Source organism: Pipra filicauda, unplaced genomic scaffold (genome assembly GCF_003945595.2).
Source record: "Pipra filicauda isolate LSUMZ 115617 unplaced genomic scaffold, ASM394559v2 scaffold42_size3861933_pilon, whole genome shotgun sequence".
Lineage (NCBI taxonomy): Eukaryota > Metazoa > Chordata > Aves > Passeriformes > Pipridae > Pipra > Pipra filicauda.
Genome location: NW_024104565.1, coordinates 2,340,328 through 2,367,665, shown reverse-complemented (window position 1 = coordinate 2,367,665; position 27,338 = coordinate 2,340,328). Strand labels below are relative to the sequence as shown.

At 41.1% G+C, this 27,338-nt stretch overlaps 1 protein-coding gene across 6 annotated transcripts in view; it reads left to right on the top strand.

Annotated features, from left to right (window-relative positions):
- The window catches only part of SASH1 (SAM and SH3 domain containing 1), a 540,681-nt gene extending 533,211 nt beyond the window's left edge, over positions 1 to 7,470 (top strand). For all 6 annotated transcript variants that reach the window (XM_027725286.2, XM_039385702.1, XM_027725284.2 and 3 more), the window contains 3 exons: positions 2,402 to 3,543; positions 4,102 to 4,233; positions 5,049 to 7,470. In XM_027725286.2, coding sequence (XP_027581087.2) covers positions 2,402 to 3,543; positions 4,102 to 4,233; positions 5,049 to 5,309 — 1,535 coding nt within the window. In that variant the 3' untranslated portion in view covers positions 5,310 to 7,470. The remainder of the gene's footprint in view (positions 1 to 2,401; positions 3,544 to 4,101; positions 4,234 to 5,048) is intronic.
- Positions 7,471 to 27,338: the final 19,868 nt, after the last annotated feature.

The window sequence follows — 27,338 nt, the reverse complement described above, 5'->3', positions numbered from 1 at the left end:
TGCTCTTGACTTAAGTCTACATAAAAGACATTACATTCTCAACCAGCGACCTCTGTACAAAGCGGTAGCATTGAACCCAGCAGTATCTTTTGAACCATTCTGAAGCAGAGAGCTTAAAGATGGCATGTTTGATTATATATGTTATAGACAAAATGTTTTGAACTTCAATTCTAACCTCATTTGTATTTTTAAGCATAACAGGGGTAGAATGAACTAAAGATTTGATTTTACTTTAAGAAAATTTTGCTTTTCTCATTTTTCTTGGTTTTTTCTTCTTCCTTTTCCTGTTCCCCATTTCTTCTTTTTTCCATTCCCAGGCTACTGCCCTTACACAGACATACTCCATTTTTGATGAAATGCAATGCTGCTTACTAGATATCCTTATGACTTCCGTAAGAATTTATATTGCACAGGAGTAGCATTTCTCACAACTTTTATTTCAATGTCGAGGTTCCTGAGTGGATTTTCCTTAAACCGGTGTAACCCCTGGTTAGTATTTCAGATTGAAAAGAAGGTACATGGATTTTGTTATGTGAGCTTTGACAGCAAGTCCTGGACAATAGGGTGAATTACTGCACAAGTCAGACATGTGCTGGCAAAATGAATAAAGGAAAGAGAACACTTCTTTCCATTCTCATTACATATTGACATTAGTGCCTGAAGGCACTAAAAAATTAATATAACATTTCTTACACATGTCTCTTTAATGTGATTTCAAGTTATTTTCAGAAGGCAGTGGCCAAGCTCCTTGGAAAGATGCAGACAGAGAGGTCTCTCTGCTAGTTCTCTGAGCTACCTGAACTCAAGGTAGTAGCGAGGGGGCCAACTTTAATGTGGGATGTGTCTCTTTTAGCACTTTGTGGAAATAGTAATATTTAGTTTGAGTTGAACTGCGAACCATACAGCTTCTGAGAAAGGAGTTCCTGTGTACTCGCATTCATCCTGGTAGGCACACCTTGATTTTAGATACAGTAACTTTTTTGATGGGAGGGTTTTCCTTATCTCTTCCTAAATGTAACCTCCATTTTCTTTTCTAGTTTTCTGGATACTTTGTTTTATAAACTCTTTGAGCGGAGTAAGATGCAAGAGAATGCAAGCTATTTCTTTTTTAGGTTAAACAGGTTCTTTCATTCATATGCAAAGCAAACAGTGTATATTATTCAAAACCCAAACACTGAACTTCTTTCAGGATAACGCTTTGAAGGCAAGCTGCATGAGAAGAAAACATCTATTGCTTAAAAGTACACCAGATTACTTTAGTTCTGATGTAGTAAGCAATACCTCTCAGGTTTCTGAAATGATCAGGTCTTTTAATTGGCAGCTATTGATTACCTTTTATTACAGACTTTTGATAGCATTTAACCAAATCTTTTGGTTTGAGGTTTTGGCTGTTTGGATTTTTTCCTTTCCATTGGAAAAAGAAATTTTGAGCTTTATCTCTCTCTCTCTCTCTATTTCTCTGTCTATCCATCTGTGTATCTATGTATCTGTGTATCTATCTATCTATCTATCTATCCTGATTTTAGAAAGCTTACTGTACATGGGGGAAAGTATCCCTGTCACCCTGAAAACAATAACTGTTCAGGATGTGCTGTTATTCTCAGAGGTCATTGGCTTTGAGACAAATTTACTTCTGTCTTGTTAAAAAGAAAAAACATCTATATAGTATTTGATAAAAGACCTTGTATTTCAAGTAATGAATACTCTAGTAGACACAGTCCCTTTGATCGGGATTTTTCTGTCAAGCAGAGTTGGTGGACTTCACTGTTTAAAATCAGTGGTGTTTATAAAAATATAAAATAAAGCTTACAAAGAACGTGTGATTCATATTGACATCTTAAGTGTTTATAATAAAACATCAAATCTCTAAGACCTTCCACTTTGATAACCCCCCAGACATGAGACATGTGACGAGACTAACGCTGATATTAGTCACACTTGAAACTCCCTTCTGAAACATTTCTCCATCTCATAAGATCTTTTTCTATAAAAGTCTGCTGTTTCTAAAAGTAGTTTAACAAAGGGGCTGGTGCTAAACCAGTCTTCCTGTACTTTCTTGTGCAGGAGGAGTGATATAGGGTATCAGTTCTAACTATAGGATGTTTCTACATGAAAAAGGTTTATATGAGCTAAACCTCAAATCTCTGCAAATTGGAGAATAGGAAGGATATTAAGTATTATGAATATATTTTACTTATGTGGTCACATTTACTAGTTCTTGGCGAATAGAGCTGAAGTTCACAAATACATATGCTTAAAATGGCACTGAGTTCTTGTACATTTAGAGTTAACAAAGAGAGAATAAATCTTTTTTTGTTTTTTTTTTCAAAACCATTTGTAAGTGATCTCTAATTTATGCTGCAGGTTTTTTTTTTTTAATCGTGAATTTACTTGTTTCTAGGTAAAACTCGAAGAACCTGTCTTCTGCCCTCAAAATCAGCAAGTGACCGTAGCTTTAAGGATTTCAGCAGAAACCAGCTATCAAATTATCCCACGCTTCCATTGACCAAGTCAATAGAAACTCTACAGCATGGGGAAAAAGGGTTGGGTTGTGCACATCATGCTCTGAAGAGCTCTGTCCAACCTCCAGCCATCATAGGTCTGAAGAAGAACCGCAGAAGTTTACCGGTTGCCGTCTGTCGGAGCTATGAAACTCTGGATGGACCTCAGGATGTAGATACATGGCCAAGATCTCACTCGCTGGATGACCTCCAGGGAGAATCCAGTGCTAACCTACAGGACACTAGCAAGCAAGTAGGTTCTTTTCCTCAGGATTCACTGGATGTAGCAAAAAAGGCAACTGGCTCTGCCCTGCCGCCTCACGCTCGTGTAGGCAGCTGTATGGTAGATGACTTCATGGCTAAGCAGAGTAAGGGAGCTGCTAGTTCTCAGAAGGGAAGAGCTAAGGAATTGAACTGCTCTGTAATGGAAACTGCAGGTGAAAAGCCTGCTCCATTCCCCCTGAAAAACTATGAAGCTCAGCCTGCCTTAGTGATGCATCATGCCTCTGAAAATACAAGGATGCCTCTGGAAATACAAAGTAAAGGCTTTCATGACCTTGCGCGGGCTGATTATGCTCCAGTCCTCAAGGGAGGTCTAGAAGCTGAGCAAAAAGGCACAGATGAGGCAAGAATGCAACCAAAAAATCCTTCTCAACCGCCACCTGTCCCTGCCAAAAAATGCCGAGAACGCCTTTCTAATGGATTATACCATCCTCCCATGACCACAAGTGGGAACCACTCAAGTCTAGAAGCACCATGTTTGCCAGTAAAAAAGACCAGCTCATCCAGTCCCATTGATTGTCATGGAGTACCTGTCCATAGGACGTCCTCTGAACATGAGCCCAATACCCCTCCTAGCCCACTCCCACCCTGGCTGTCAGAGCTCCCAGAGACTGCTAGTGTTCAGCAGCACGTGGTAAAGCTAGGTCCTGCTTCAGCAAGGAAAGTGTCTTGTAGCAGGGGAATGGATCTGGAAATGGTGATAGAAAACAAGTTGCAGTCTGAAGACATTGATCTTACTGAAGAACCGTACTCAGACAAGGTAAGTGGTAACCATTTCAATGGTTTCATTCTGCTAGCATTCCAAGGGATAGCCTTTCACTTATTCCCTGTAATTTTTTTCTGTGAGTAACCAGCCTAGATAAATCAAAAATCATTGAGACATTAGACATTCTATAACTCTGTTTGTCTTTACTATCAGACTTTATGCCTAAAGGAACTCTTGTGTTGTGGGGGACTGAGAAATCCCAGACCTATTCTGAACCTTCATCTTTTCAGGCCACTGGTGCCTTGGTGGACCAGGCATGGAAATGTCTCTTTCTCTGCTGATGTGGGGAAGTAGAGCTGAAAAAGAAAGTAATGATTAAATTTTATGCTTCCAAGGAACTCTAAATTGATAGCATCAATTAGACATCTTTTTTTTGAGGGGAAGGAATGAGTCTTAAGGTCCAGTCCCTCCCTAAGGGATTGCTTTTTTCAGTTTTCATGGAACCTCGAGGAAAGCTCCTTCTTGCTCCCATCCTACACTTCTTTTTTGGTCTGTATTGATACACTTCTTTAATTTGTCTGCTCTCCTTTGTGTCTGGCTGGGAACATTCAGCACGGTCGCTGTGGCATTCCCGAGGCTTTGGTACAGAGGTACTCTGAAGACTTAGAGCAGCCTGAAAAGGATGTTGCCACAAACCTGGACCAAATCCGGGTAAAGCAGCTGAGGAAACAGCATCGCATGGCAGTGAGTATTTCCATAAACCAAATCTTCCTGTTTATGAGCAGACTTTTAAAAGGACTGACTAGTAGTAAAGGGAGATTCTTGTGAAGTCCTAGTACAAATGTGCTCCCTATATTCATCCAGCAGGTGCAACATAGGTAGAGCTACTGTAGGGGCAGGATATACTGCCTCCTGTCCGAAAGGACAGTTAGTAGTTGAAAGGAGAGTGGATATCCCTCTCTTGACTGAATAATAGTCTTAGAAGTCTAAGCAGACTGCAAGCAGTGGTAACAGATATTTGCTCACTAAGAGTGACATGTATTAAATGCTTCTGTATTGAAATCTGAAAGGGTTTATACTCCTTTTTTATTTCTTAAACTATACTAGTGTCCACTCCTCCTTAGCAAAAACAGGAGGGGAAAACAGTCAAAAACATGGCTTTTGCTAGGAAAACTTGGTCTGTTTGAGGAGGTAATAGACAAAATTGGTATTCTCTTGCCTTACTGAGAAATTAAACGTATCACTCTGAAAAGTCTTTTTACTGGATATTTTTTACTGATCTCAAACTAATTCAGAGTGGCACATGACAGTTACCCAAGCAGCTGGATACTGCCCACTGTGTCTGTATTGCCAAAATTATTGCTTCTGTGCCAAGTAATCTTAGCCTTTTAGTCCACACTGCTCTCATACTGACAAATCTGACATGAGAGAAGTTGAAACATCTGCTATGAAACTATACCAGTTTGGAGGAGGGGAAAAAAAAAAAAAAGACTTGCTGTAAAGGCAGATATGTTTGACATTAAGGGTTCTATTTTGTTTCTGTTTTTTTCACTCCCCAGATTCCAAGTGGAGGACTCACTGAAATTTGCCGTAAACCTGTATCTCCGGGACTCATCACCTCTGTATCTGACTGGCTGATTTCCATTGGTCTGCCTATGTATTCCAGCCTGCTTACAGAAGCAGGATTCAACACACTGAGCAAAGTGCCTTCTCTGTCACAAACTTGCCTTCAAAAAGCTGGCATCACAGAGGAAAGGCACATAAGCAAGCTCCTGGCAGCGGCAAGACTCTTCAAACCTCTTGATCCAGAAGCAATTTAACATGCTCCATAGTGTGACATTGCCTGGTTGAGAATTCACTGCTTCTTCTTGCACCAGTATTGCTCTAATTACTTCACATAGCTAAAGGGATCAAGGAAGTGGCTCCCAAGGACAGGCAGATATCTTCTTCAGAGGATATGAAAGTCTTTGGCAACTGAAGGAGAAGAGAAGCAACCACCAGGTAACATAGATGTGGTACTTTGCTCCCCCCTCACTCCCATCTAAAGTATTCTTATTTCATAAAATGTACAGGGTTGGCCTGAGAACCAGACAGCTTCGCAGAATTAAGGGACCCTTGCACATTTTCCTCACGTTTGTGATAGTGATCCTAGTAAGAGGTCTTCTGTACCTCTAGGTTCCAGGTACCTGAAATCAGTCCTAAAGACCAGGTACAAGCCAAGGCGCAAATTCCGTTAGAGGCTGTTTGGCAAATGCCTTTTGTTTATTTTAGTCTAGAACTAAACACAAAGCCCTCCCCGGTCATCCTTTCTGTTGCTTGGTAGAGGTCCCAAAACACCACACAGCCTTTAGCTAGGCCAAAGTTAATGGACTGGAATTAGTTTTCAGTGTAGTCCATCTCTGTCACTCCAATGCAGCTAACCCATGGAGAGTCAGAAAGCTTCTTTTTATTTGTACAGAGCTGAGGTCATTTTTAAAACTGCTTTCTAGCAATCTGCTTTTTATTTGCCTTAAAATAAGCTTTTAAGCAGTTACCTAGTGTTCACTTACCCATATTCACATTTCCCAAGCCTTGTTTCAACCCGTCACCCTTAAGTTGCTCTTAGGGTGATTTCCAGCTGAAGTAGCTTCAATAAAATGCCTCATCATAACACTTTCTGTGTTGTAGAGATGCTTTTACAAATGCAGGGTTATGCTAGGTTTTGATTGTCAGGTTAACTTCTTGTTCACTACCGTCTACATTTACTGTTGTTACTAAACTGTTCCAAGATATACTGCCTTGTATATATGTAACTGCTTTTCATTTTAATCATATTCTGTGTACTGTGTTTTATTGTCAATCATTATGCTGCAGCTTTGACTTGGTATCCTGACCATATTGATTCCAAACAGTGGGTTTCTGCAAATGAAAAATCACTTCCGTTGAAAAAGCAAATTATATCCCAAAGAAATCATCAAATTCAGTAATGCCATTGCATGGACAAAAAAAATTCTACTATAGTCTCATGAATAACACTGTGATTTTTAGAACAGTTGAAATCCATCCTGACTGCATTAATGTTACTTCTCACTAAAAGAGAGCATTGTTCTGGGAAATGTGGTGCACCATTTTTCCATGATGTAATGATATTTTTCTGCCTAAATCCATGTGAAACTTTCCAGTTGCCTATGTGGCTAATGACAAATTTTATTTTTCTATATTGGGTATACATTTTATATACCAAATACAGATTATCATGAATAGCACATAGCCAGCTTATTCTTTGGGTCTATATTTAGGGTATCCTTCAGCTTCTTGTAGTACAAATACTCCATGGAAGGCAGAGCAAGCTTACTCTGGCAGGTAAAGGGAGATAGTGTAGAAACCTGGGCACAGGGCAGCATGTGTGACTATTTCCAATATCAGTTCTGATGTCAATTTACCGTATAAAATCAGACAAGGCACTTTGCTATTTGGTGCCTCAGTTATCCCAGCTTCATATTGAGCTAATGACTCCTCCTCATAAAATGCTCCCAGATTGATGCACGAAAAATTATGTTTATTCCAGGATTCTTTACTAAATCTGATCCTTTCATGGTCATGTTTTAAGTCACATGAATATGCATTTGACTACAGATGATAACTGATTTGGCTCCTGGTAGAATTGATAGGTGTTAGGTTTACTTTCCTCATTTTGAATTTCACCCCTGTCTACTGCACACCATCATATGAAGGCAACTAATTCACTGTTGTAACTTGAAATTACTCTCAAGTTAATCTCTGTAATGATCTCCTTGTTGTGTGGATAATCAGCATGTTCTAGTATGACAGCATCAGGGAACATACAGCAGAGGTGTTTTGTACAGCTGATGAAAATGTGGTGTGGCCTCACCTTGAGTACTGTGTGAAATTATGGGCACCACAGTATAAAAAAGACATTAAGCTATTAGAGAGCATCCAAAGGAGGGCCACGAGGATGGTGAAGGGTCTGGTGGGGAAGCCTTATGAGGAGCAACTGAGTTCACTTGGTCTGTTCAGCCTGGAGGAGACTGAGGGGAGACCTCGTTGGTGGTCTTCAGTATCCTCACAAGGGGAAGTGAAGGGACAGCTACCAATCTCTTCACTCTCGTGACCAGTGACAGGACTCAAGAAAACAATGTGAAGCTCAGTCAGGGGAAGTTTATGCTGGATATCAGGAAAAGATTTTTCACCCAGAGGGTGATTGAGCACTGAACAGGCTCCCCAGGAAGTGGTCACAGCACCGAGCCTGACAGAGTTCAAGTGTTTGGACAACGATCTCAGGAACATGGTGTGATTCTTGTGGTGTCCAGCACAGGGCCAGGAGTTGGAGTCCTGATGGGTCCTTTCCAACTCACAATATTCTATGATTCTAAAGAAAAAAAAAGAAAAAAAAAGAAATTAAGTATTTTTTAAATAATTATGATTTTTCTGTTGTTGGTCTCTGAGGCTTACATGGCAACTATCAGCAGGCAGGAGATGGAAAGAGTATTGAGACTTCCTGGGATTGCTGGCAGGGACGAGAACAGAGTAGAATTAAGTAGACAGCAGCTATATTGGAGCAAGGGAAAAGTCCAAGCTGGCTATAGGCAACAAAAAAAAAAGGAAATAAAATAAATTTCCTCGTGTTGCCGGGAAGGCAAGTCATACAGTAAAGCTCTCCCGTATTAATTACTTTCCCCACTCTTATTAATAGAAGGAGAATTATGGGAATAACCTGAAGCTGTGTGCCAAACACTCTTGGTGAATCCATACTTTTTAAATGATTATGTGACCCAGGGAAACCAAATCACACCCATCAGGACTAGAGTGAGCAGTTTGAGATTTTTGAGTTCTAGTTATTATTTTGTTTTCTTTTAAAGAAAATTGTGGTCTAATTTGAATTACAATTTTAGTTTATGTTTTAATCTAAAAAAAACCTTAAGCTTCTCAGTGTTTGAGCTTCCCTGCTGTGGTTTCACTCACCTGTGGCATTCCCCAAGCAGGTGAGGTGGTGTGGTATGAGAGCCATAACCACTTGCATCTTCTTGTAGTCATTCAGTGCTCTAAGCAAAAGTTCACTCATGAACTGTTGGGAAGCACAGAAGAAACCTGCTGCTGGAATCTTCTCTGCTCTGCTCAGGCTAATGATGTTTAATATCTATCCATTGTATCTTAGTAACTCAAACAGCTATTTAAGAATAGAAGCAGCAAACCCAAAGTATTACTAAATGTCACCATAACCATAAGCTTTGATCAATAACCCACTGTTGCTACCCCGGTGGCAATGCTCTCATATGAGCCTGGCTTTGGATGTAAACTGGGAGCATGATTAGAAGCCTTAAACGTTGCAAACCTGCAAACAGGTCATCATCTCTAAGAGAGCAATAGTGGTCGATTCACCAAGTCACAGCTGTGCAGTTGTACTGTATTATTTTTACCATAAATAATACTTTCAGTCCAAGATACTTTTATCATTAATTGACACCCTGTGGGGAATCAAAACTGTCGAGCAAGTTATGTAACAACTAACAAAGTTGCACTTTCTGTATATGAAATCAATATTTAAATAACTTATTTTTCTCCATTTGCTGTTCTTAAATGATGTAAGTAGCTGTAATATACCAGTACTCAATATGTCCTGCAGTTTGCTTCAATCCAAGAAAGCTGTGTATTGTAAAGGAAAAAAAAAGAAAAAACAAATTATGAATGTGTAAAGATAATTGTGCTGTTTCATTTAGCAAAAAAAATGGTTGACAAAAGGGTTTTCCTGTGTATCAAAACTTGTCTATAATTATATGTCATACTGTTCATAGATCAAAAGTAAATAAATTTCCTTGATCTCTCTCTTTTTTTGGTTGTTTTTGATTTTGCTAACAGATCTTCTATTTATTGCTCTGGTAGCGGTGCCCACTGATTTAATTTTTTTGCTTATACCTTCGACCCTCTCCCTCTAGCTTATCAAGCTTCTAGTTCTTCTCCTTGTTAGCACTCTCGACACGTATCTACAGCAGGAGAAAAAGGTTTTAAAAACAAAATATTGAAAGCCCAGGACTAGAAGCAGTCATCCAAATATGATATGATGTGAATCATCAGTGTCCAAACTTTGTTACATCCTGTGAATGTCCAGCTGCTGGGCTCAAGGAGATGCGTGCAAGAGGTCTCCTAAGACTCCCCCTTGGGAGCTTTTCCACTTTGTAATGGAATAATTAAAAATGGGTGGAACCAGAGAAAGAGTATATGAGTACAATGCTCTGGAGCTGTAGTTAAAGCGATTGCCTGAAAGAAGGGATTTCAAACCTGGTTTTCAAATGCAGCTCTGCTTCCTTGGGCTGGTGAGGTGCCTCATTCTGGAGAAGGGAAGGTGTAACTGCTGAGCAGTCAGGTAATGTCTCCAGTCTGTAATAAGATGCCAATGTCCAGGTTTTGGGGCAAAGGAGCCTTGGGACATGACTCTTGGCCCTCCCAGCTCACTTGAGTGACTCCTTACTTACTGCTTTGCATTTGTTAGTCTGGTTAAATTTGCTGTGTAATTAATGGGTGTGCCTGACAGAGTGCTGCCCGGTCCACATGGCAACAGATTGAAGTTAATCCTTTGTGGATTTAGCCCTAAGTAACGAGGGTGGGCTGTGTCTGCATTAGCTGTTAACCGGAAGCTTAGCTCTGGAAACGACATAAAGAGAAAAACAAAAAATCTTTTGGGTTGGATCCAGACAGCTGAATCTTCGGTTCCTCTCAGGCAGCGTTCCCACTAGAACTGTACAACGTGGCAAACAGTTCGTGGGAATGAGGTGGCGTGTCAGATGTGAACGTTTAATTTTAGGTCTCCTCTGTGGATACCCCTGGGTTCGGCTGCGGCCCCGGCCGCTGCTGTTGCCGTGCACCAGAGGGCACTGCACCGCTGGCAGCGGGAGCGCCCGCCAGCCCCGCGGGAATCACTGCAGCTGGCTCACCGACAGCCTGTTTCCAAGAGTCTCTCAAGTAACAAAACAGAACTAAAAACAAAACAAACACTGCACAACATGAAAAGCCAGGGCGCTTGCCATTTCTGCAGCTGGAAGAAGCATGCTTCCCGTCCAAGACTGCTGTGGTCCAGGATTGCCTTGGGAGCAGCTGAAACACAAAGCCCCCATCTATTGCACTCAGAGTTTTGCTGGTGTGTTTGATCCAAACGTGTGCTAACCGTAGTAGCCCCTGCCAAAACCAACCACCACCACCACCCCCTGACACATACATACCTATCCTTATTCTAAAGGCTCTCTTTCCACAAGTGTTTCCACCAGAAAAAGAGATACGGGAGAAACGTTAAAATTCTTGCTGCTAATACTGAGAAAGAGAAATTTTATCCCTGAGCAGAAGCTTCACATGTAAACCCACAGAGACTTAAAAGCTATGAATATAATGTTATGTATGCCACTAAAGCTACCTCATGAGTCTACTAAAGGTTAATCATTTAACATTCAGGAAGTAATACAAAGCAAAGTCGTATTAATTCTTAACCTTCCCCTTTTGCAGGTACTGCAGTCTTTCACTGCATGAATGGACATCATTATTTGTTTTCTTAATTGTGCAACACAATTGGCTTTTGCTGATCTTACACCCACATGACTGTGCTTACAGGTGTAAGTGTACCGATAATGTTCAAGCCCTGACCCCAAAGCTCTGATATTACTGAGATTCTATCATTTCCATTGCTTTTGGGCCTGGCTCCAAACGGAAGAATTTTTGCACACATAAATGAACTTATAATATTTTAACACCAAAAAAACCCCAAGCCCTCTTTAAAACTTTTGAGGACATTTATGGAATTAGTATGCTTCCAAAAAAAGTCAGACTAGAACAAAGCCATAGATCTTATTTCAAGAGACCTTGTTGCTTGGCCTGCTGCAGGTGGAGTTCATGAAAACTGTAGGTACCTAAGGTCAAACAGAAAGATGGCTGGTGGGATTAGCTGCTTCCAAGACTAGACAGGTTTGAGTAGGAGAGAAGGGTGAGTTGGAATTACAATTCTGCTCTTCAAACAGCTTTGTTGTTTATTGAATTTAGTCATTTAAATTCACCATCTCTGAGATGAGTCCTCCATAGACTTGGAGGTTCTGGGCTTAGCTCTTCTAAGGCAGATCCCATTCCAGGTAGGCAGAGTCCTGCACATCTCTGACAAGTTCTACATTCCTTGTATTGGCATGTACTATTCTGAAATTCTCACAAGTAGCATTTCTTCATTTAGCCACAAAATGCTTACACAGCTGTGCAAGTTTGTGAAAACAAGACCTGTGTTTATGTCTACAAATCCTGCCTTAAAGGGGACACCCTCGTGAATTAGACTATCAATCTACTACTCTTTTTTTGCACTTTGGTTCCACTGACTCCTATGGTAATGAACATATACTCGGCAGGTTCTAAAAATGAAAGTTAAAATTTTTTATGTTTATTGAAGTATGAGTAAGCTGTTATTTAATATGAGCATTCACTTTTAAAGTTCTGATTTAAGTGGCTCATTTGCAGTTAGCCAAACAGAAAAACCATCACCATTTCTCTGCCTCAAAGAGTGAAACTGAATTGTCTCTCTTGCAAGTTAAGTGATGATTAAAAAAAACCATGCAATGCCACCTCAACCATCTAGTGAGCTGTTTCTGTACAGTACTAGCAGTGTTACAATAACTTGTCTTTCACTTTGATGTCCATATGCCAGAGTCCTCAGTGGACTTGGTAGTGAGGGCTGAGGTTAGTTCAACTTGGAGGTGTGTTCAGGTTTTAGCAATTCTGCAAAGCCAAAAACTCAAAAGATTGGCAGTATTGTAGACCATCTACTATGCCCTGAGATGAGAGCAATTTTACAGGTAGCACTGGCTACCTGTAATCTGAAAGCAAGATTAGTGATGCTCCTGAGCCCACTAAAACTGTAGACAAACACTACACATCTTTTTGTTTTCTTTTAGAAGAACTGAATTACCTGCTATTCACAGGAGCTGCTACATGAGGAAGACTGTGTTTGCTGATAGTGACAAGCACGACTCCCACCTCCCACCACAATCAGATCTGCTGCTGTTACGGAGTGGCACAACCTGCACTTGCTTATGAACATCAAAGCATGAGCATCACAGAAGGTGCTTTGGATTCGGAGCAGTGCAGTTTCTGAAAAGCCTAAGAGTGGCTTAGATCAAATTCAGTTACACAAATAAGCACTTATGTGTTTAATAAAGTCATCTAATGAAATGAGATAAGAGGCTCAATTCATTAAGCCACTTTCTTTTGAGAGACACTTTTTTTAACCCCCAAGGGTTGGATTTAGAACATACCTTGAGACCAATTGCTGCCTTCTCAGTTTTCTTCTCCTCAACCTCATGACAAAGCAAGAAAGGATTTCAGGCTGCTTTCTGATATATATGGGAGTGTGAGTCATAAATTTGCCTTTGGCACATAGGAAAACCTCTGGAAGGCATTCAAAAATTTGGGGTGTGTGTGTGTGTGTATTTTAGCAATTTGATCAGTTGTATCTTGCTTCAGGAATATGGGAGGCTTTTACCTGAGTCTATGAGGTTAAATGCAAATTCGCATCAAAAGCAATGGCTCAAGCTCCCATGCAATACCTGTCTGTGTGTAGATATGCCTCCCCTGGAGCTGACAGATGTCTGCAACACAGTGTTTAACCTTGCAGGCAAAGCTTCAGAGCCATAGATGTTTCCAGGCCAGGAACACATAAACAAATTTTTCTGTACTTTTCTGCATACACAGTAGACAAATGTTCAACCTCATTCCTTGCACCCTTGTTGGCTGGATCCTACTGCATTCTACTGTCGTGTTAGTTGTTCAGCCTGTGAGAAGACCAAAGTCAAGGTTTTGTTCAAGTTCTGGTTGTTGTTTGGTGCTCACTTAAGCGTGTTCACAAACAAAAGTGGCTCTGTGATCCCTTGTGTAAGCAGCACCAGAGGTGTAAAGTGGCATGGTAAAAATGCAGCTAACATGACAACTGATTTGGTGAATGCCTCATCAGAGCCTCACAAAGATCTCATATTCAACTGGGAAACAAAGGTGGGAAAACAAACCAACCAGCTGGAAACCTTTCAAGATGGTAACTATTTCTGCTCATTTTTCCAGGTGTAGCTACTTCGCTGAGAACTTGTGTTAAGTTCTGTGAAGTCAAGATGAAATATGGAGAAGAGAAATTCAGTTCAATCAGGTAATTGAGAGAGCATCCAGCCCAGATGCGCTCCTCAATTCTGAGAAATGTTGCTCCTGCTACCAGGAGCATTGGGTCCTGAGGGACAAGCAGTAAAAGGCCCGGGAGAGCAGCAAGTTGCAGCAGTTAACAGTGAAGTCCCATAGACACTGTCTTCTTGATGTAAGTGAAGTAAATCTAGATAAATCCTATTTAGAGCAAACTGCAAAGATCTGTCAGGTTGCACCCTGAGGCTCATGCAAGGTTTGCACAGTGCCAGAGTAGGAAACATTTATTTTCCATTATTTTCAATATCAACCCCAATAGTGTTCCTTACCTCTGTTTAGTCCTGTGTGTGCTGTGGGAATAACATTTACAGGCTGTACCTGTCTTCTTCCTTTGTGCCCTCCCAAGGTGTGCCTGAGCCACCCAAGTACGGCAGTCCCTCCAAGCAGCCAAAGCGAAAATCCATCTATGTAGTAGTCTTGGCATGTGTTTGCCCTGGCTGCTTTAAGGACGGGGGAAAGAAAAAGGATTAACCAGCTCATGGAACAGCTGAGGTGGTAGTGAGGCTTACTGGCAGAGACCAGAGGGAAAGAAGAAAGGGCTGGATGAAGAAATTAGTGGAAAGATGGTGAATGTCATAAAAATAAGAGCAGCATTTCTTACCTTCTGCAAACACAGAGGTCTCACATTCTCGGATGTGTATTTGGTGTGAGTTAGGCAAGGATGTGCCATGCATTCAATAAGTTAGTCTATGCATATATTTTTCAAAGAGGAACTACCTAAAAATATATGAGGAATTTAAGGAAAAGAAGAAAGTCCTCACTTATTTTCCATGTGTGGGAACTATGTGCTGGTATCCCCTAGAACAGGCATCTCATGGCTAAGGACAATTGCCACTGGACTAGGTGAGACATCAGGCTCTCACTGTGGACTGCTGTTCTATGTTTCTGAATTGTTCTGATCAGGCTGTTGCTAGCTCCAAATCACAACATCCAATTCATCCTTCCTCACACATAGCAGTGGGAATATAAAATAGATTATTAGTTTTCCCGGACATATAGTTTCTTCTTACTGGCTTAACCTGTAAAGAAAATAGCAGCTACAAGGTTTGTCATCACCTTTGCATTAACTACCTCTAGAACCCAAGGGCTTTTTAAAAAACAACTGAACAAAATCCAAACAATAACAGTAGACAGAATCAGTAACCACACTGCTAGCAAACCAGTTACCAAAAAGCCAGTGTGAGCATGTCTGAACCGTATTTGCACAGAAACTCTACCACTTCATGCTGTTATCTGCATCCCATGCAAACCCTCAGTTTCCTTCAAACTCCTCTTTGATCCAAGGTGGAATGCAAATAGTAATTGATGTCTGCTACAAGGCTCTGAAGAGATAAACTGTTCTGAAGGGTTGCTGCTTCCATCTCTGTTACATAAAAGTCAAATATTTTACAAAAGGGCATTTCTGCCTCTATCAATCCATACTTTTTGAAATCACAAACCTTCCAAAACCAATGTATAAATGAAATGATGAAGAAAACCTATAAGGACTTATTAGCAAAATACATTTGAATCTCTATTGATTCACTACCATCCCTTCACTTTGTTGCTCTCTGACTTGTTACCCTTTTCCACAGAAGGATGTGTCCTACCTCCCTCCAGGTAATCTCACTGGACTGCGGGTCTCTCTGCCTGCGTAGCCCTGAGCTGAGACACAGACATGGGATGATGAGAAGCGCTTCAGCCACCTCTGTGTCATGCAATGCACAACTGGTGGCAACTCCCTGATCTCCCTTCTGGTGCCCCAAAATCCATACCTCACCTAGCTCCCTGCTCTGAAGGGAAAATACCATCACTTGCACCCACCCCAAACCCCATGAAAGGCTCTGGTGACCTGGGCATGTTGGACAGGTGAGTAACTAGGCTGTCAGCTGAGGCAGGGTCCATGCCAAATTTGACATGTTCTGTGAGTTTGCTCTTACTGTCACAATCCCAGAAATGGCCCTGCAGCAATGTAAATGAGCAGACTAAGCACAGACACTGTTGCACAGCTACCTTCTGGAGAGAAGGTCAAACAGAAGGGACAGGATTCAGCAAGTTCTGTGCTATTTTTTTTTTTAACACAAGAAATACAACACTTCAAGAGCAAGTGTAATCCTGAATGAGAAGATGCCAAAATTTACATTTTTACCTCCCAAGTCTTCTAAAAAAATCCGTGTAAGAGACATAACTAAAACAACCAGCAGCCATTAAAGACTTTAAAATCTTGCCCTTCTCTGAAAGGCACTGCCATTTCCACATTCACTTCTCAAGTCTTACTTGTTCTGATGTTCTCATGCTGACCAGCAATATAAGAAAACACTTATATTCACTTATATAACACTCGAATTATTCACTTGGATAAAGTTTGCAGTCCAAAGTTGGACTCAAAATATATAACTAAAGCTTTCACAGACCTGTACACAGAGAAGTGTCTCCACATGACTCTTTTATTGGCCAAGTGCTGGATTGCCATCTACTGGAGAGTAAAGAAATAGAATCCAATAAACAGCTACTTCATAGTGAGGGAACTATGTTGTCTGTGCTTTTTTTGCTTTAACTTTCCCTGCTTCTGTACAATTAATGCAAGTCTGTGATGGCCTATAAAATTGTTTCTCTGTTATGGTAAACAACTTCTAGTCTTCGCTGTCTTCAAAGTTAGACTACATAAATACTACTTTTATAACTAGGCACTTAAAAATTTTTCTAAAAAGTTTCTTCAAAATAAGCATATATGGTCCATTTCAAGCTGGAATTACTAGATAAGCAGCAAGTAAAAATGCTGCTAAAGATTAAAACTTTCTTAGTTTTGAGCTACTGTATTTGTGTGACCTTTGTGGTCTTGCAGTTCTAAGAATGGCTACTGGATAGCTAAATAGTATTACTACTGAGAGATAAATTACTTCTGCTAGCAGAATTAATGCCAAAGGCAAATTAAAGTGAAATATCTAAAACTTTCTCCCTCTGTTGATCTCCTTTTGCCTGTGAAATCAGTGTAGTTAAGCCTATTAATATACAGTAATCTCTTGCTGCCTTCCATTTATTTTTTTTAAAGACCATAAAGTCAAATGTTCTTAGAAGATAGAGAGAACAACAATTAAAACTGGTGGTACAGCCTCAGCTCACCCTACAAAGTGTGCTATAACTGCCTTGATGAGCTGAATGTGTTTCCTGTAGGATGCTCCTTTCATTAACTGCAGAACCTGACCCTGCATTAAGATAGAGGTTGTCCAGGTGGTAGATTTAAAAGAAGGGGGAAAAAATAAATCTATAGGACTGTGGACTGCATTACTGAGGAAACTTGGGGCAGATGTCAAAGGAGGCAGATATGTACAGTAACAGAAAGAATGGTTTCATGGCTATGTCAGTTGAAACTGGTTTGAGTCATAGCAAATATGAAATAAAAATCCATACTTCATTTAAAAAGACAAAGATTATTGAAAGGTTGGCTGTATTTCAAGAAAAATATGCTACAGCCACCACAGCTCTTCTTGAGTCCTTCTACCCACCAGCACCTCATCCCCATCTTTCCTTATGTCTGTCCTTTGATGATCCCATGTTTTCACTCCCCCTTTCTCCTCATGACCTCTCCTTGCTTACTTTGTCATTAGATCATCTATTGAGGCACTTCTTCCAGTCTATTCCTCTCTGCTAAATACCACAGCCATGAATGTTTCACTCAAGATAAATTATTTGCTCATCGCTGCTAAGGCTCAGCAGGTGCAGCAGGAGAAACACATTTTGGGGAACATCCCATCCACATCCTGCAGCATTATGGCAAATCTGTTGAACAGATTCACATGGTGCCCAGTGGCTGCAGCCAGCATCAAGATTCACTTTAAGCTGGATCATTTTCAGTGAAAAACAAATAAAATCTTCTCATCAGTTAAACATTACATTTTAGCAAGTAAAAGATCACAGAAGTGATGAGACCCAGGCCTTGCCAGTAGTTGTGATACTAAAGCAATGAGGCAACAAGTGCTCAGTGAAAATAGGGGAATAAGTGCAGTTGAGGGATTATTGTTGTTGTTGCTATTACATCATTTTTCTTAAATGGTCAAATGATTTTTCTTAAAGGAGAAAACAGATCAGCCTGCAGCTTAACCAGGGGAGTCCAGCCTCCCAGGCCTGGACACTAATATGTATTAGAATAGTGTTTATTCCATTTATTTGGGGATTTCCTTTTCAGGAGTAAGTACCTCTCTGCTAATCTCCTTTCCTTGAAAACAAAGCACATATTGGTTTTATTCTCTGCCTCTAATGCAGGGTATACTGTGCTCTTTCTGAAGAAAATATGTCACACCATCTGACTTTGGTCATATTCCACTTTACAGCAACCCTTAAGAGAGGGACAAATCTCAGTGTTGAGCAATGTATGACTGGAAGTTAAAAATAAAAGTGTAACACTTTGCTATTAGTACATTTGTCCTCCAGACTCCAAGTTAGGTGATCAGCCTATTGGTTCAATTTTCTGTGCAGCAGTTTGGATATTTTTCCATTTTGATGATACTGTATTTCTTGAAAACAGAGACAAAAAGCCAAACAGGGTGGGGAGCTGGGGAAGTTTCCAAGAAGCTCTAAGAGACAGTGTGAAAGAGACAGAAATTTCATAGATAAGAGTATATTGCTTTTTTTCCAGTAAATTTTCTGAGGGTCATTAAAATAAAAAAAAGCTCTGCAATTCATTGTCATTCAATAACATTTCATGTGGGTCCCTCCAGCCCAGGGGTGCGGGCAAGGGCTGTGCCACAGCAGCGGCTCATCAGAGCCCCGTTAGACACCAGGTTTGACATGAAGGCGCCAAACTGGGGAAAGTTCCATGTCTGCTAGAGCACTTCCCTGTCCTCAGATCTAGAATTTGAGCTTAACAGTAAATCATCACTGTCTTGATTTTGTGTCTTGCTGACAGGGGCTACTTCATGTTTGTCTGAAAATGAGTGTTCATGTTCTCATTGCCTCATCTTGAATCAACTCATACCTCCCTCTGTGGTATAGATAGCAAAGCAATTCACCCTGGATAACCAGCCATGCCTCTTGCAGCGGGAGCAAGAGAATGAGAAGTCTGTGAACCACTTTTTGCAAAACTTTTTAATAGTCTTATTCAGAGATTACAGCCGAGCTTACATGTAATTTCTGTAAATTTTGTTACTTTCTCTTTACAACAGTAAAACATACTGATATTCTTCAGTATACTTCCATGGGCTGCCCTGAACTAAGGCACTTATTTTGTCCATCCTAATCCATCAAAATCATAAAACAACCTATTGCTGGCCCTGGTGTCATAATGAAGCCTAACACATAGCTTGATATAATTACCCAAGCATGTGTCTCCAGGATGAAGGACCACCGCCTCCCTAAGATCTTGCTTTACAGTGAACTTGCCACTGGCTGCCACATGAGAGGAGCCCCGAAGAAAAGATACAAGGACTCCCTGAAACAACATCTCAGCCTTGGCCATATTGATCATCATAACTGGTCTACTCTGGCCTCAAATCGGGAGGCCTGGAGACACACCATCTATAACGCAGCTGTCTCCTTTGAGAACACACGCAGGATCACCCTCAAGGAAAAAAGGCAACGCAGAAAGAACTGTGTATTGCAGAATACACCATCTAAGGAGTCTTTCTGCTGTGCCTTTTGCAATCGGATATGTCTGTCTCGTATTGGCCTCATAAGCCACCAGCGTGCCTGCAGCAAATGTGGATAGAGCCTTCCCAAATCTTCGTTCGCGAAGCCTAGCCATGATGATGATGATGTTTATTTGTTCTGTGCATCCTTTGCCTTTGGTGGTGTGTCTTGAGGACAAGAAGACAGACTTTTTCCACTTAAGATGTGCACATTCAGCCTTTGTTATGCACAAACAGTACTTGTATTCTGTAGCTATCCTCCTCTAGTTCTTCCAGGGACTCTAATAACCCTAGCCACTGTCTTTTCATCTCCTGCTCTCAGTACTTTCCCTTCACAATATTAGCCCTATTTTAGCCTCAATTGTCTTAAAAATTAACCACATGAAGTTCCTACCCCTGATATGTGCCCCTCTTCCCCAGCCATAGCACTAGACCTACCACGCAGACTGCTCCTTCCTTCCTTATGCCTTTGGAGGGGCACCTTTTTAGGGTGGCCTGTGTTTTGGGCAAACTTCACTCTGCACTAGGAGTGCCTTGGCACAACTGGAAGAGTCCAAGAGGACATTTCTGGACTTGCTGTAAGGCAAATGTAGAAGGGTCCCAGCAAAGCAATGGGGACACACAGTTATCTGAGTTAGAAATACATAATTGAATAAATTCCTTCCTAATTTAATAGTTGTGAGGTTTGCATGTTTATCTATATCTTGTCTACTGAATGTCATTAAAGTCATTGCTATCTCAGAAAACAATGTGTCAGAATTAGATGCAGCACAGGATGAGGACAGGGATGGACAGCTTTCCTATGAAGAGAGACTAAATAGCTCTGAGGTCTGAATGGAGATACTAAGACTAGATGGAATGAAAACCAGTGAAATGATGATGGCCGGGGAAAGTGTGAATGGAGAATATTTTGCTCAGGGTTTTCAAAATGCAGTGAATAACTGATATTAAAGTAGCAAAAGGAAATAATTGTTCATGACTGTGTAGTAAAATTGTGGCATTTCTTACAGCAAGTTGCTTCAGAGGCTACAAGAATTAATGAATTGGAGAGATTGTGGAATATAGCTTTGTTTATGGCTGATTACAGTGTGCGTGCAGGCTTTAGACCAGGACATACTTAAGCTGCAGGGAGCTGGAAGATTGTACAAGGGAAGAGGTTGCATACTCTTTTCACATAATTAAGATCCATCTGAAAGAAAGATACCAGGATGAATAAACCTTAGTCTGACCTAACACAACTGTTCTGAAGTTAATGCATTTGGGAGACCTACTGGTAGACTGGAAGGTGCAGCTTGTGCTGTCTTCCTTGTATCTCATTTTTTCCATGGTCCACACCAGTGGTAACATCATGGATTTAGCCACAGTGGTCAAATATAAGATTGCTTTTCTTTTGGCTAAGAGCAATCTCAATTCCCAGTTTAATTGCCCAAAATCCTGTAAGGATTCAAACGGATTAGGAAACGGCCTTTCCATTAAAAACTGAGTAGTTCACTACTGTGTCACTCTATAGGACTTTTCAAGCTTCAACTGATGCCAACAGCAGCAGCTGAAAAATGACGTCTCCTGGCTGATGCTTCATTTTCATACACAATTTATGGAGCTTAGTACTAATGTATGACCTCAAATAGATGCTGCTCTCCTCCTTGCATGTGATAATGAAGTTGTGACAAAGTCAGGGGTACCTGATGAGTAGGAAAGGCAGCAGAAGTGTTTCATTGTGAGGGTTACCTCATCACAGGGAGATATTGGTGAATTAAACACCTTCACAGTGAGTGACATAAAGGGGGCTCAGATGCTATCTTTGACCTCTCATTTCTTCCTTCCAGCTTTCCATTAACACCTCACAAAGTTGGAACCAGAGAAACTATCCATCCCATTTAGTCCAGACAATTCCAGACATCTACTTTCTCACTGTTATTCCAATTACTAATTTTTCAGGGTCAGAGTGACCATGGCAGACATGGCCAGACCTCCAGCACTTCTCTCTGGGAGAGGCTGGGGGCTGTCACAGCTTGGAGAGAGCCTGATGGAGCATCGTCAGCACCAGTGGCCAGCCCTCAGTGCTCACTGGCCCCTTCTCCAGCAAGTCCTTCTGGTGCACATTCGTCTGGGACTGCTTTAATGCCATTCCCAACAAATAAACAGCTCTTTGCAACCCACAAAGCCCACACTCACCACCCACAGCCTGCACATTGGAGTCTGCTCCCTGCTGTTGTTTCTTACAGGAAAATGGCTAAAAATCCCTCCGTCGGTGCCATGTTTTTCCATGAAAAGGGCCTGTCATGATTAAGTATTTGCGCACGAGGGAGTTTTCCAAGCTTGAGCAATCCATCTGGCAGCAGTACGCAACGCTGTAAGATTTGTTTCTGCTGTACAGGACCAAGAGCTGATTTAATTGCATTAGTCACCAAGCGGCAGTATCACTGATCTTGGACCCAGAGCACTGGCTGGCCAGCAAGTCTCATGGTTATTTTAACTTTGTTTGTTTGACCTTTTCAGTGGTCCAGACCCCTCGAGGAGCTGAAGAATGCTTCATCCCCCGCTGTTGCCTCTGAAACGCAGAGCAGATAGGGCCAAGTGTTAGGCTAAATATCAGGATGCACAGGCTGAGTAATGGTTCATCTTCACAGGGGAAAAGTTTGCCTCTTACTGATTGATTTTAAAGAAACCAGTTTTCAAATAGTGACTAAATTTGATGGAAAAGAAGGAAGTGGAGCTGGGTAATGTTTATTTCTCTGAGGATCGCTAAACATTTCTTTATTTTATTTTAACTGTGAGATTTCTGTATAGGCAAATAAATTTGCAGATCTGTAGAACAAAACAAAAACCTGACATTCAGACCCAGATTCAAGTTATCCCGAAGTCTGTGGGTGTTCAGTTCATGTCATCCACTGGTTCAAGCAGGACAAAAAAAAAGAAGCTGAAAAAGTTATATCCTAGGAGAAAGTTTTCTAAGTCCAGCAGTGCTTTCTCTTTCAGGGAGATCATTCAAAGATACATATTGTGTACTTAATACCATTACTTGCTACAGTTCCTAATACCATGGACAAAGTATTGCACAAGTTTAAGTCTGCAAATAATACTTCTACAAAGCTGTTTACTGCCAGACCATTATTTTTTTAATCTCTTGAGCCAGATTCTCTCAAACTGCACAGCATCTGGGAAGGAAATTATTGCTCAAACTGCCAGTGTCAGGATAGATGCCAGACAAAATTTGCTCCATAGCAGTGGTATCTCACTCACTGATGTCTGAACAACACACTTGACTTGGAATCCTGTACTCCTCAGCTTTCAGGAGAGCACTTGTCGAAGCTGAGCTGACAAAAGAATTTGTACATGAGGAACCATAACACAGCTTGTCTTTGACTCCTCTCACCAGCTGGATTACTCCTGTGTGGCAGGTTCAAAAAGTAGAGAAAAGCTACAAGGAATTTACACCAGGTGATCTGTAAAACTGTGATACTAACAGAAAAGTCATATAAAAATAGGGATGAAATAGATAAAATTTGTTATATTATACCTGATATTAGGAAAATCCATGCCCTATGGAGTTTGAAAGACCACCAGAAAACCCATAACTTTGATAGCCCAAAACAGTCAAATTCTAACAAGCCACTACAAGAATCAGACCTCTGTTCTAATAATCCGTATCTCATAAGATCTTGGTAAATTTTGACAGTTGATTATTTTTAAAAGATCCCACACCACTGAGTTTTGAGGATGACAAAGATGATCTAAATGTGCTAATGGGATATTTGTTCTTACTCCATCAATGGGCTTGCAGGCTGTTGCTTCCAAAGTAGGAGTAGTTACTCCTAGGGGTAAGGCTGCTTTTAGCTGTAAATACTTTACTGTTTGAAACCCCTTGATTAACACTTCTTGGGATTCTGTAAATAGCTGGGGAGGAAGACATCTGTGTTCAGATAAAAGACACTTGTGGATTTGCTGTCGGAGACATGCAGTTCCCAGAGCAGCATCACTAAGAGATCCTTGTGAGCCAAAGGAGATTACTGTGAAAATGATGCCTCCGGTAATACAGGGAGTGAGAGACAGACGGTCACATGCAGATCCTGGTTCTGGAGGTCAGTTAGTTCTCTGGTAAACTACCAGTGAAAATTTTAATAGAAAGGACGATAACATTTAAATTCCTCCAAGCTTGCTTTTGCTCAGTTTTACTGACCAAGGAGTCAGAGCAAGCAGCTGTATTTTCAAAATTCACACTTTTATGGTGTGAAATTGCTTTACACTCCTCGGAAGGAGCCGAGGTTTGGTCGTAGCAGAAAGTTAACTTTTTAGATTAAACTTCTTTTAGCTAACTAAAACATAATAACCTTTCTTCCTGTTCTACCACATAAAAATGTATGGTATGGCTCTGTCCCAGCTTCTAAGGTTAAGAGCTCCAACTCCAGCTCCTCTCTGAAAAGTTACTCTGTAAAAAAAAACATATCCGTATTTATTGGTTCTCAGTCATTCAAACCTCAGATCTGCTCATTTAAAAATAAAAAAAGATGTTTTTTCTAGCTGCCAGTGCTTAAACTGCACCTGGCTCACAAATCATCTCTCACAGACTTCAGCTGCACCTTAACTGTGCCTGAGAGGCATCTCACTGGAATGGGATTATGGATGAGGCAGTCAGTGCCAGGAGGAACACAACCTGTCTTTCACAGCCCTGAGAGGGTCTGCAGGGCTGGCAGCCTTATAAAACAGCTTTTTTTACTCATAAGCTGAACGCATTCAATCCGCTGGTCAGCTGAAATATTCTGGAATTCACCTGAGGTGGTGCCAAATACCCCAAAAGCAGAGGTGAGAGGTGGTGCATGTTCATGAGGTAGTTAATGGAAAAGGTCACTATTTCCCCTTTAATGAGCTGGGCCACCTTCCTCGCAACACTTCTGGCTTTTTCTCCAACGTGCCTCTCAGCAGAGACAGTGCAGTTATGTTACATAAACTGCAAAATCCTACCGGAGAGAAGAAATGAGCTCAATGGGTAATTTAAGTGACTCTATTTATTTTTTTTTAAATGTGGTTTCATAAACTTATAATAGAAAGTCATCTCAGAGGACAAATTCCTCATAGCTTTCTAGTGCACTAGGAAAAGGTGAGGACCCTGCAGGGCAGCATGGCTCCCAGGAAAGCAGCTGAGTATGTGGCCGCAGCCATGGGAAGAATGTGCTATCGAGGGTGCCACCAGTCCAACCCTAATGCTGCCAACCACCAGACCTATCTGCAGGAAATCCTCAGCTCTGCTGCTGGAGATGTTGGGGCTAGAGAGACACTAAAAAATCCATGGGAAATGCCAAGCCCATGCTGGATGCAGAGATGGGAGTGCAGAGGAGCGAGGACAAAGGCTGAAGCAAGTTCCAAGAGGCAAACTGAGACCACAAACACAGCTGCACCTGAAGCTGGACTGCGCTAGGCTCACAGAAAAAAAAAAGAGAGAGAGAAGAAAGGAAAAAGCCCAAGTGGGGCAGGGTGGCTCATCTGCTAATTGCTAATTAGATCCTGTTTGCAGGGACTTTGAAGGCTCCGTCAGAAATAGAGAGGGAGCTCTGAACTGGTTCTGCCAAGGTAAGCTTTGTGCTGCTATTTAAATCTGCTCAGACAAGTGCTGAGACTGTGCAGTGGGGTCTCTGCTCTGAGGAAGGGTGAGTAGGCCTTATAGGCTTTTAGCTCTAGCTATAAACTTTCATTGCAATTTAATTCCTGGTTGCTCAAGCAGTGGTGGAGGTATCTTAGCCTGTTTCCCTCTACCTTTGCAACTTGTTGTATTTCTCCTTTGTAATTCTTTGAATTACCTCTTCTTCTTGTCTCTGCTCTCTCCTACAAGGTTTCACCTTCCAGACCTGCTTTTCCCTTTCAGGAAAGTGGTAGTTTTACTCTCTCATCTATGGACATGTGACTCTGCCTATAACTAATAATAGGATTCGGTGCTTTGCAACACAAGGTCATTTTCCTTGTATTAGAAACATGCATAAATGTCATATTCTGATTCTGAACCATTTTGATCTGTGCCCTCACTTAGCAGAATGATAAGAACCTATTTTGCTGAGTAATTGCCCATTTTCAAGCAGTCCACTTTGAAGAGGAAAAAAGTTGGCAGCTGTTTAATTTATTAAATCATTTATGCTTTTAAATGCGTGAGGTCTTCTACTGGAGTGAGCCAAATCCTCTAATATAGGGGTAACCTATATAGTAACCCCACTAAAGGCCATCAGAGTGTTGTCACAAATTGTTTTCAAGTGACAAAGCCAATGTAAAAATTATTTCGTGACTGATAGATGCACTGTCATCTTTAAGATGTAAAAACTAAACTATTCCCTCCCCCTTTAGGAAGGAAGGTACCATTTATCAACTGCTACATCTTCAGGGTGTAAGAGTTCCAGATGGTGTCTGGTGATGTAAGCATACTTTGCACAATGCTGAACCAGGAGGGAGTTATTCCATTTTTATATTGAGGTTAAGAGGCAAATGAACCTTTATCATGCATCCTAGGAATACACACAGGTGTTTATTGTTTCCAATTCACTTGTGTCTCAGTAAACAGGGTTATGGATACAACAATAAAAATAATTTTGGAAGATATAGCAGAAGGCAGGAGAGACTAGGATAGTTTACACCACTAAGGAAATTAGGATTTCCTTTTAATTAGCATAAAACATGCAGCTGTGAGGCGTGTGGGACCAATCCCTCTTTTAACCTCACCAATGGCACAAAGAGAGAAGAGGTTTAGTTCCCACCAGCTGATGCTGGCACTATGCGCTGTGGAAATTAGAGGGAGGGCTTTTTCAAAGGAGAGTGGGGAAATGAATGTCACAAGATGGATGAAGACTACACTCCTTGTTGGTTTTGTTTTATAACTGTCATAGCTCTGGGGAGCACAAGACTTCAGCTTAACCTGAGCTATTGGTGGCTGTAATTTCTACCATCCCTTATTTTAGGAAGATTTATCAGAGTATCATTGCTTTAAGTCACTGCACAGAAGCGACAGCGCTTGTAAACAGATGATGATGAATTACCTGTGGGATTTCTCCTACATATAGTGCTGTTGGAGGGTAATTGCCTGGTAGCAGGTGACTGCAGGAATCCAGCAAGAGCAAAAGGACTAAAGAAACTAACCTTCATCCCACTCTTCTTGCCCTGCAACAACTTGGCTTTTGATGGACAACTTTGGGTCTAGCATAGAAAACATGCTGTTTGCATTGCCCATTCAGTGATATGCTTAAACACCACATTTGCTGAAACAAGAGACTGGGGCATAAGAAGGGGAAGAAAAGGGGGAGAACTGTAGCTACAGAGAAATATTAGTGCCACACACTCACCCTATTCCCTTCTACAATACTGATTGTATCTCCAAAGGTTTTCAGTGCATTCACTCCTCCAATGCCATCTACATTTACTTTGTCACAAAAACATCTATCAAGGTCTGATTAAGACCAGAATATGCTGCTTGTAAGTCTAGGATATCAAAGGATCAGTCTGATAGAGCCAGGACACTATCTGGAGATGGGTACTGGTTTCTCGGGGTGGAGCTGCATCCAGTTTCAACTTCTGCCAGCACTCACAGATGTTATCCCCACCAACAGACAATCCTTGCAAGTGCTGCCCGCTACCTGGCTACACAGCGCTTGAGCTGCTCCAGTGATACCCCCTTCATACAGTACCAGACATCCTGCCTGCCAGCCTTCTTCAGATTATGCTCAACAGCTTCAATGCTGGGAACATACTTAACATGTTTTAAGATATTCTTTAAAAATAGAATGAAAACAGGTGTCTTCTTTTTTTTTTTAAATCTCTCCCATATGAGCATGTTGAGTAAAGAACTGTGTAAAAACGCTACTCTCTTCTCCCTTCGCCTTCAACTCTAACAGACATCTTCAGAATTCAATCTGGTCAAAAAAATCCAGAAGTACCAAAGGTTTCTTTCCTGCCTCAAAAAAGTACAATCTTCCACTGGAAACCAACAAGATCATTCATCTGTTGCTTATCATCATGGACTTAAGGATATTTCAAGCACCTCTTTTTACAGAATGCAGAACAGACAAA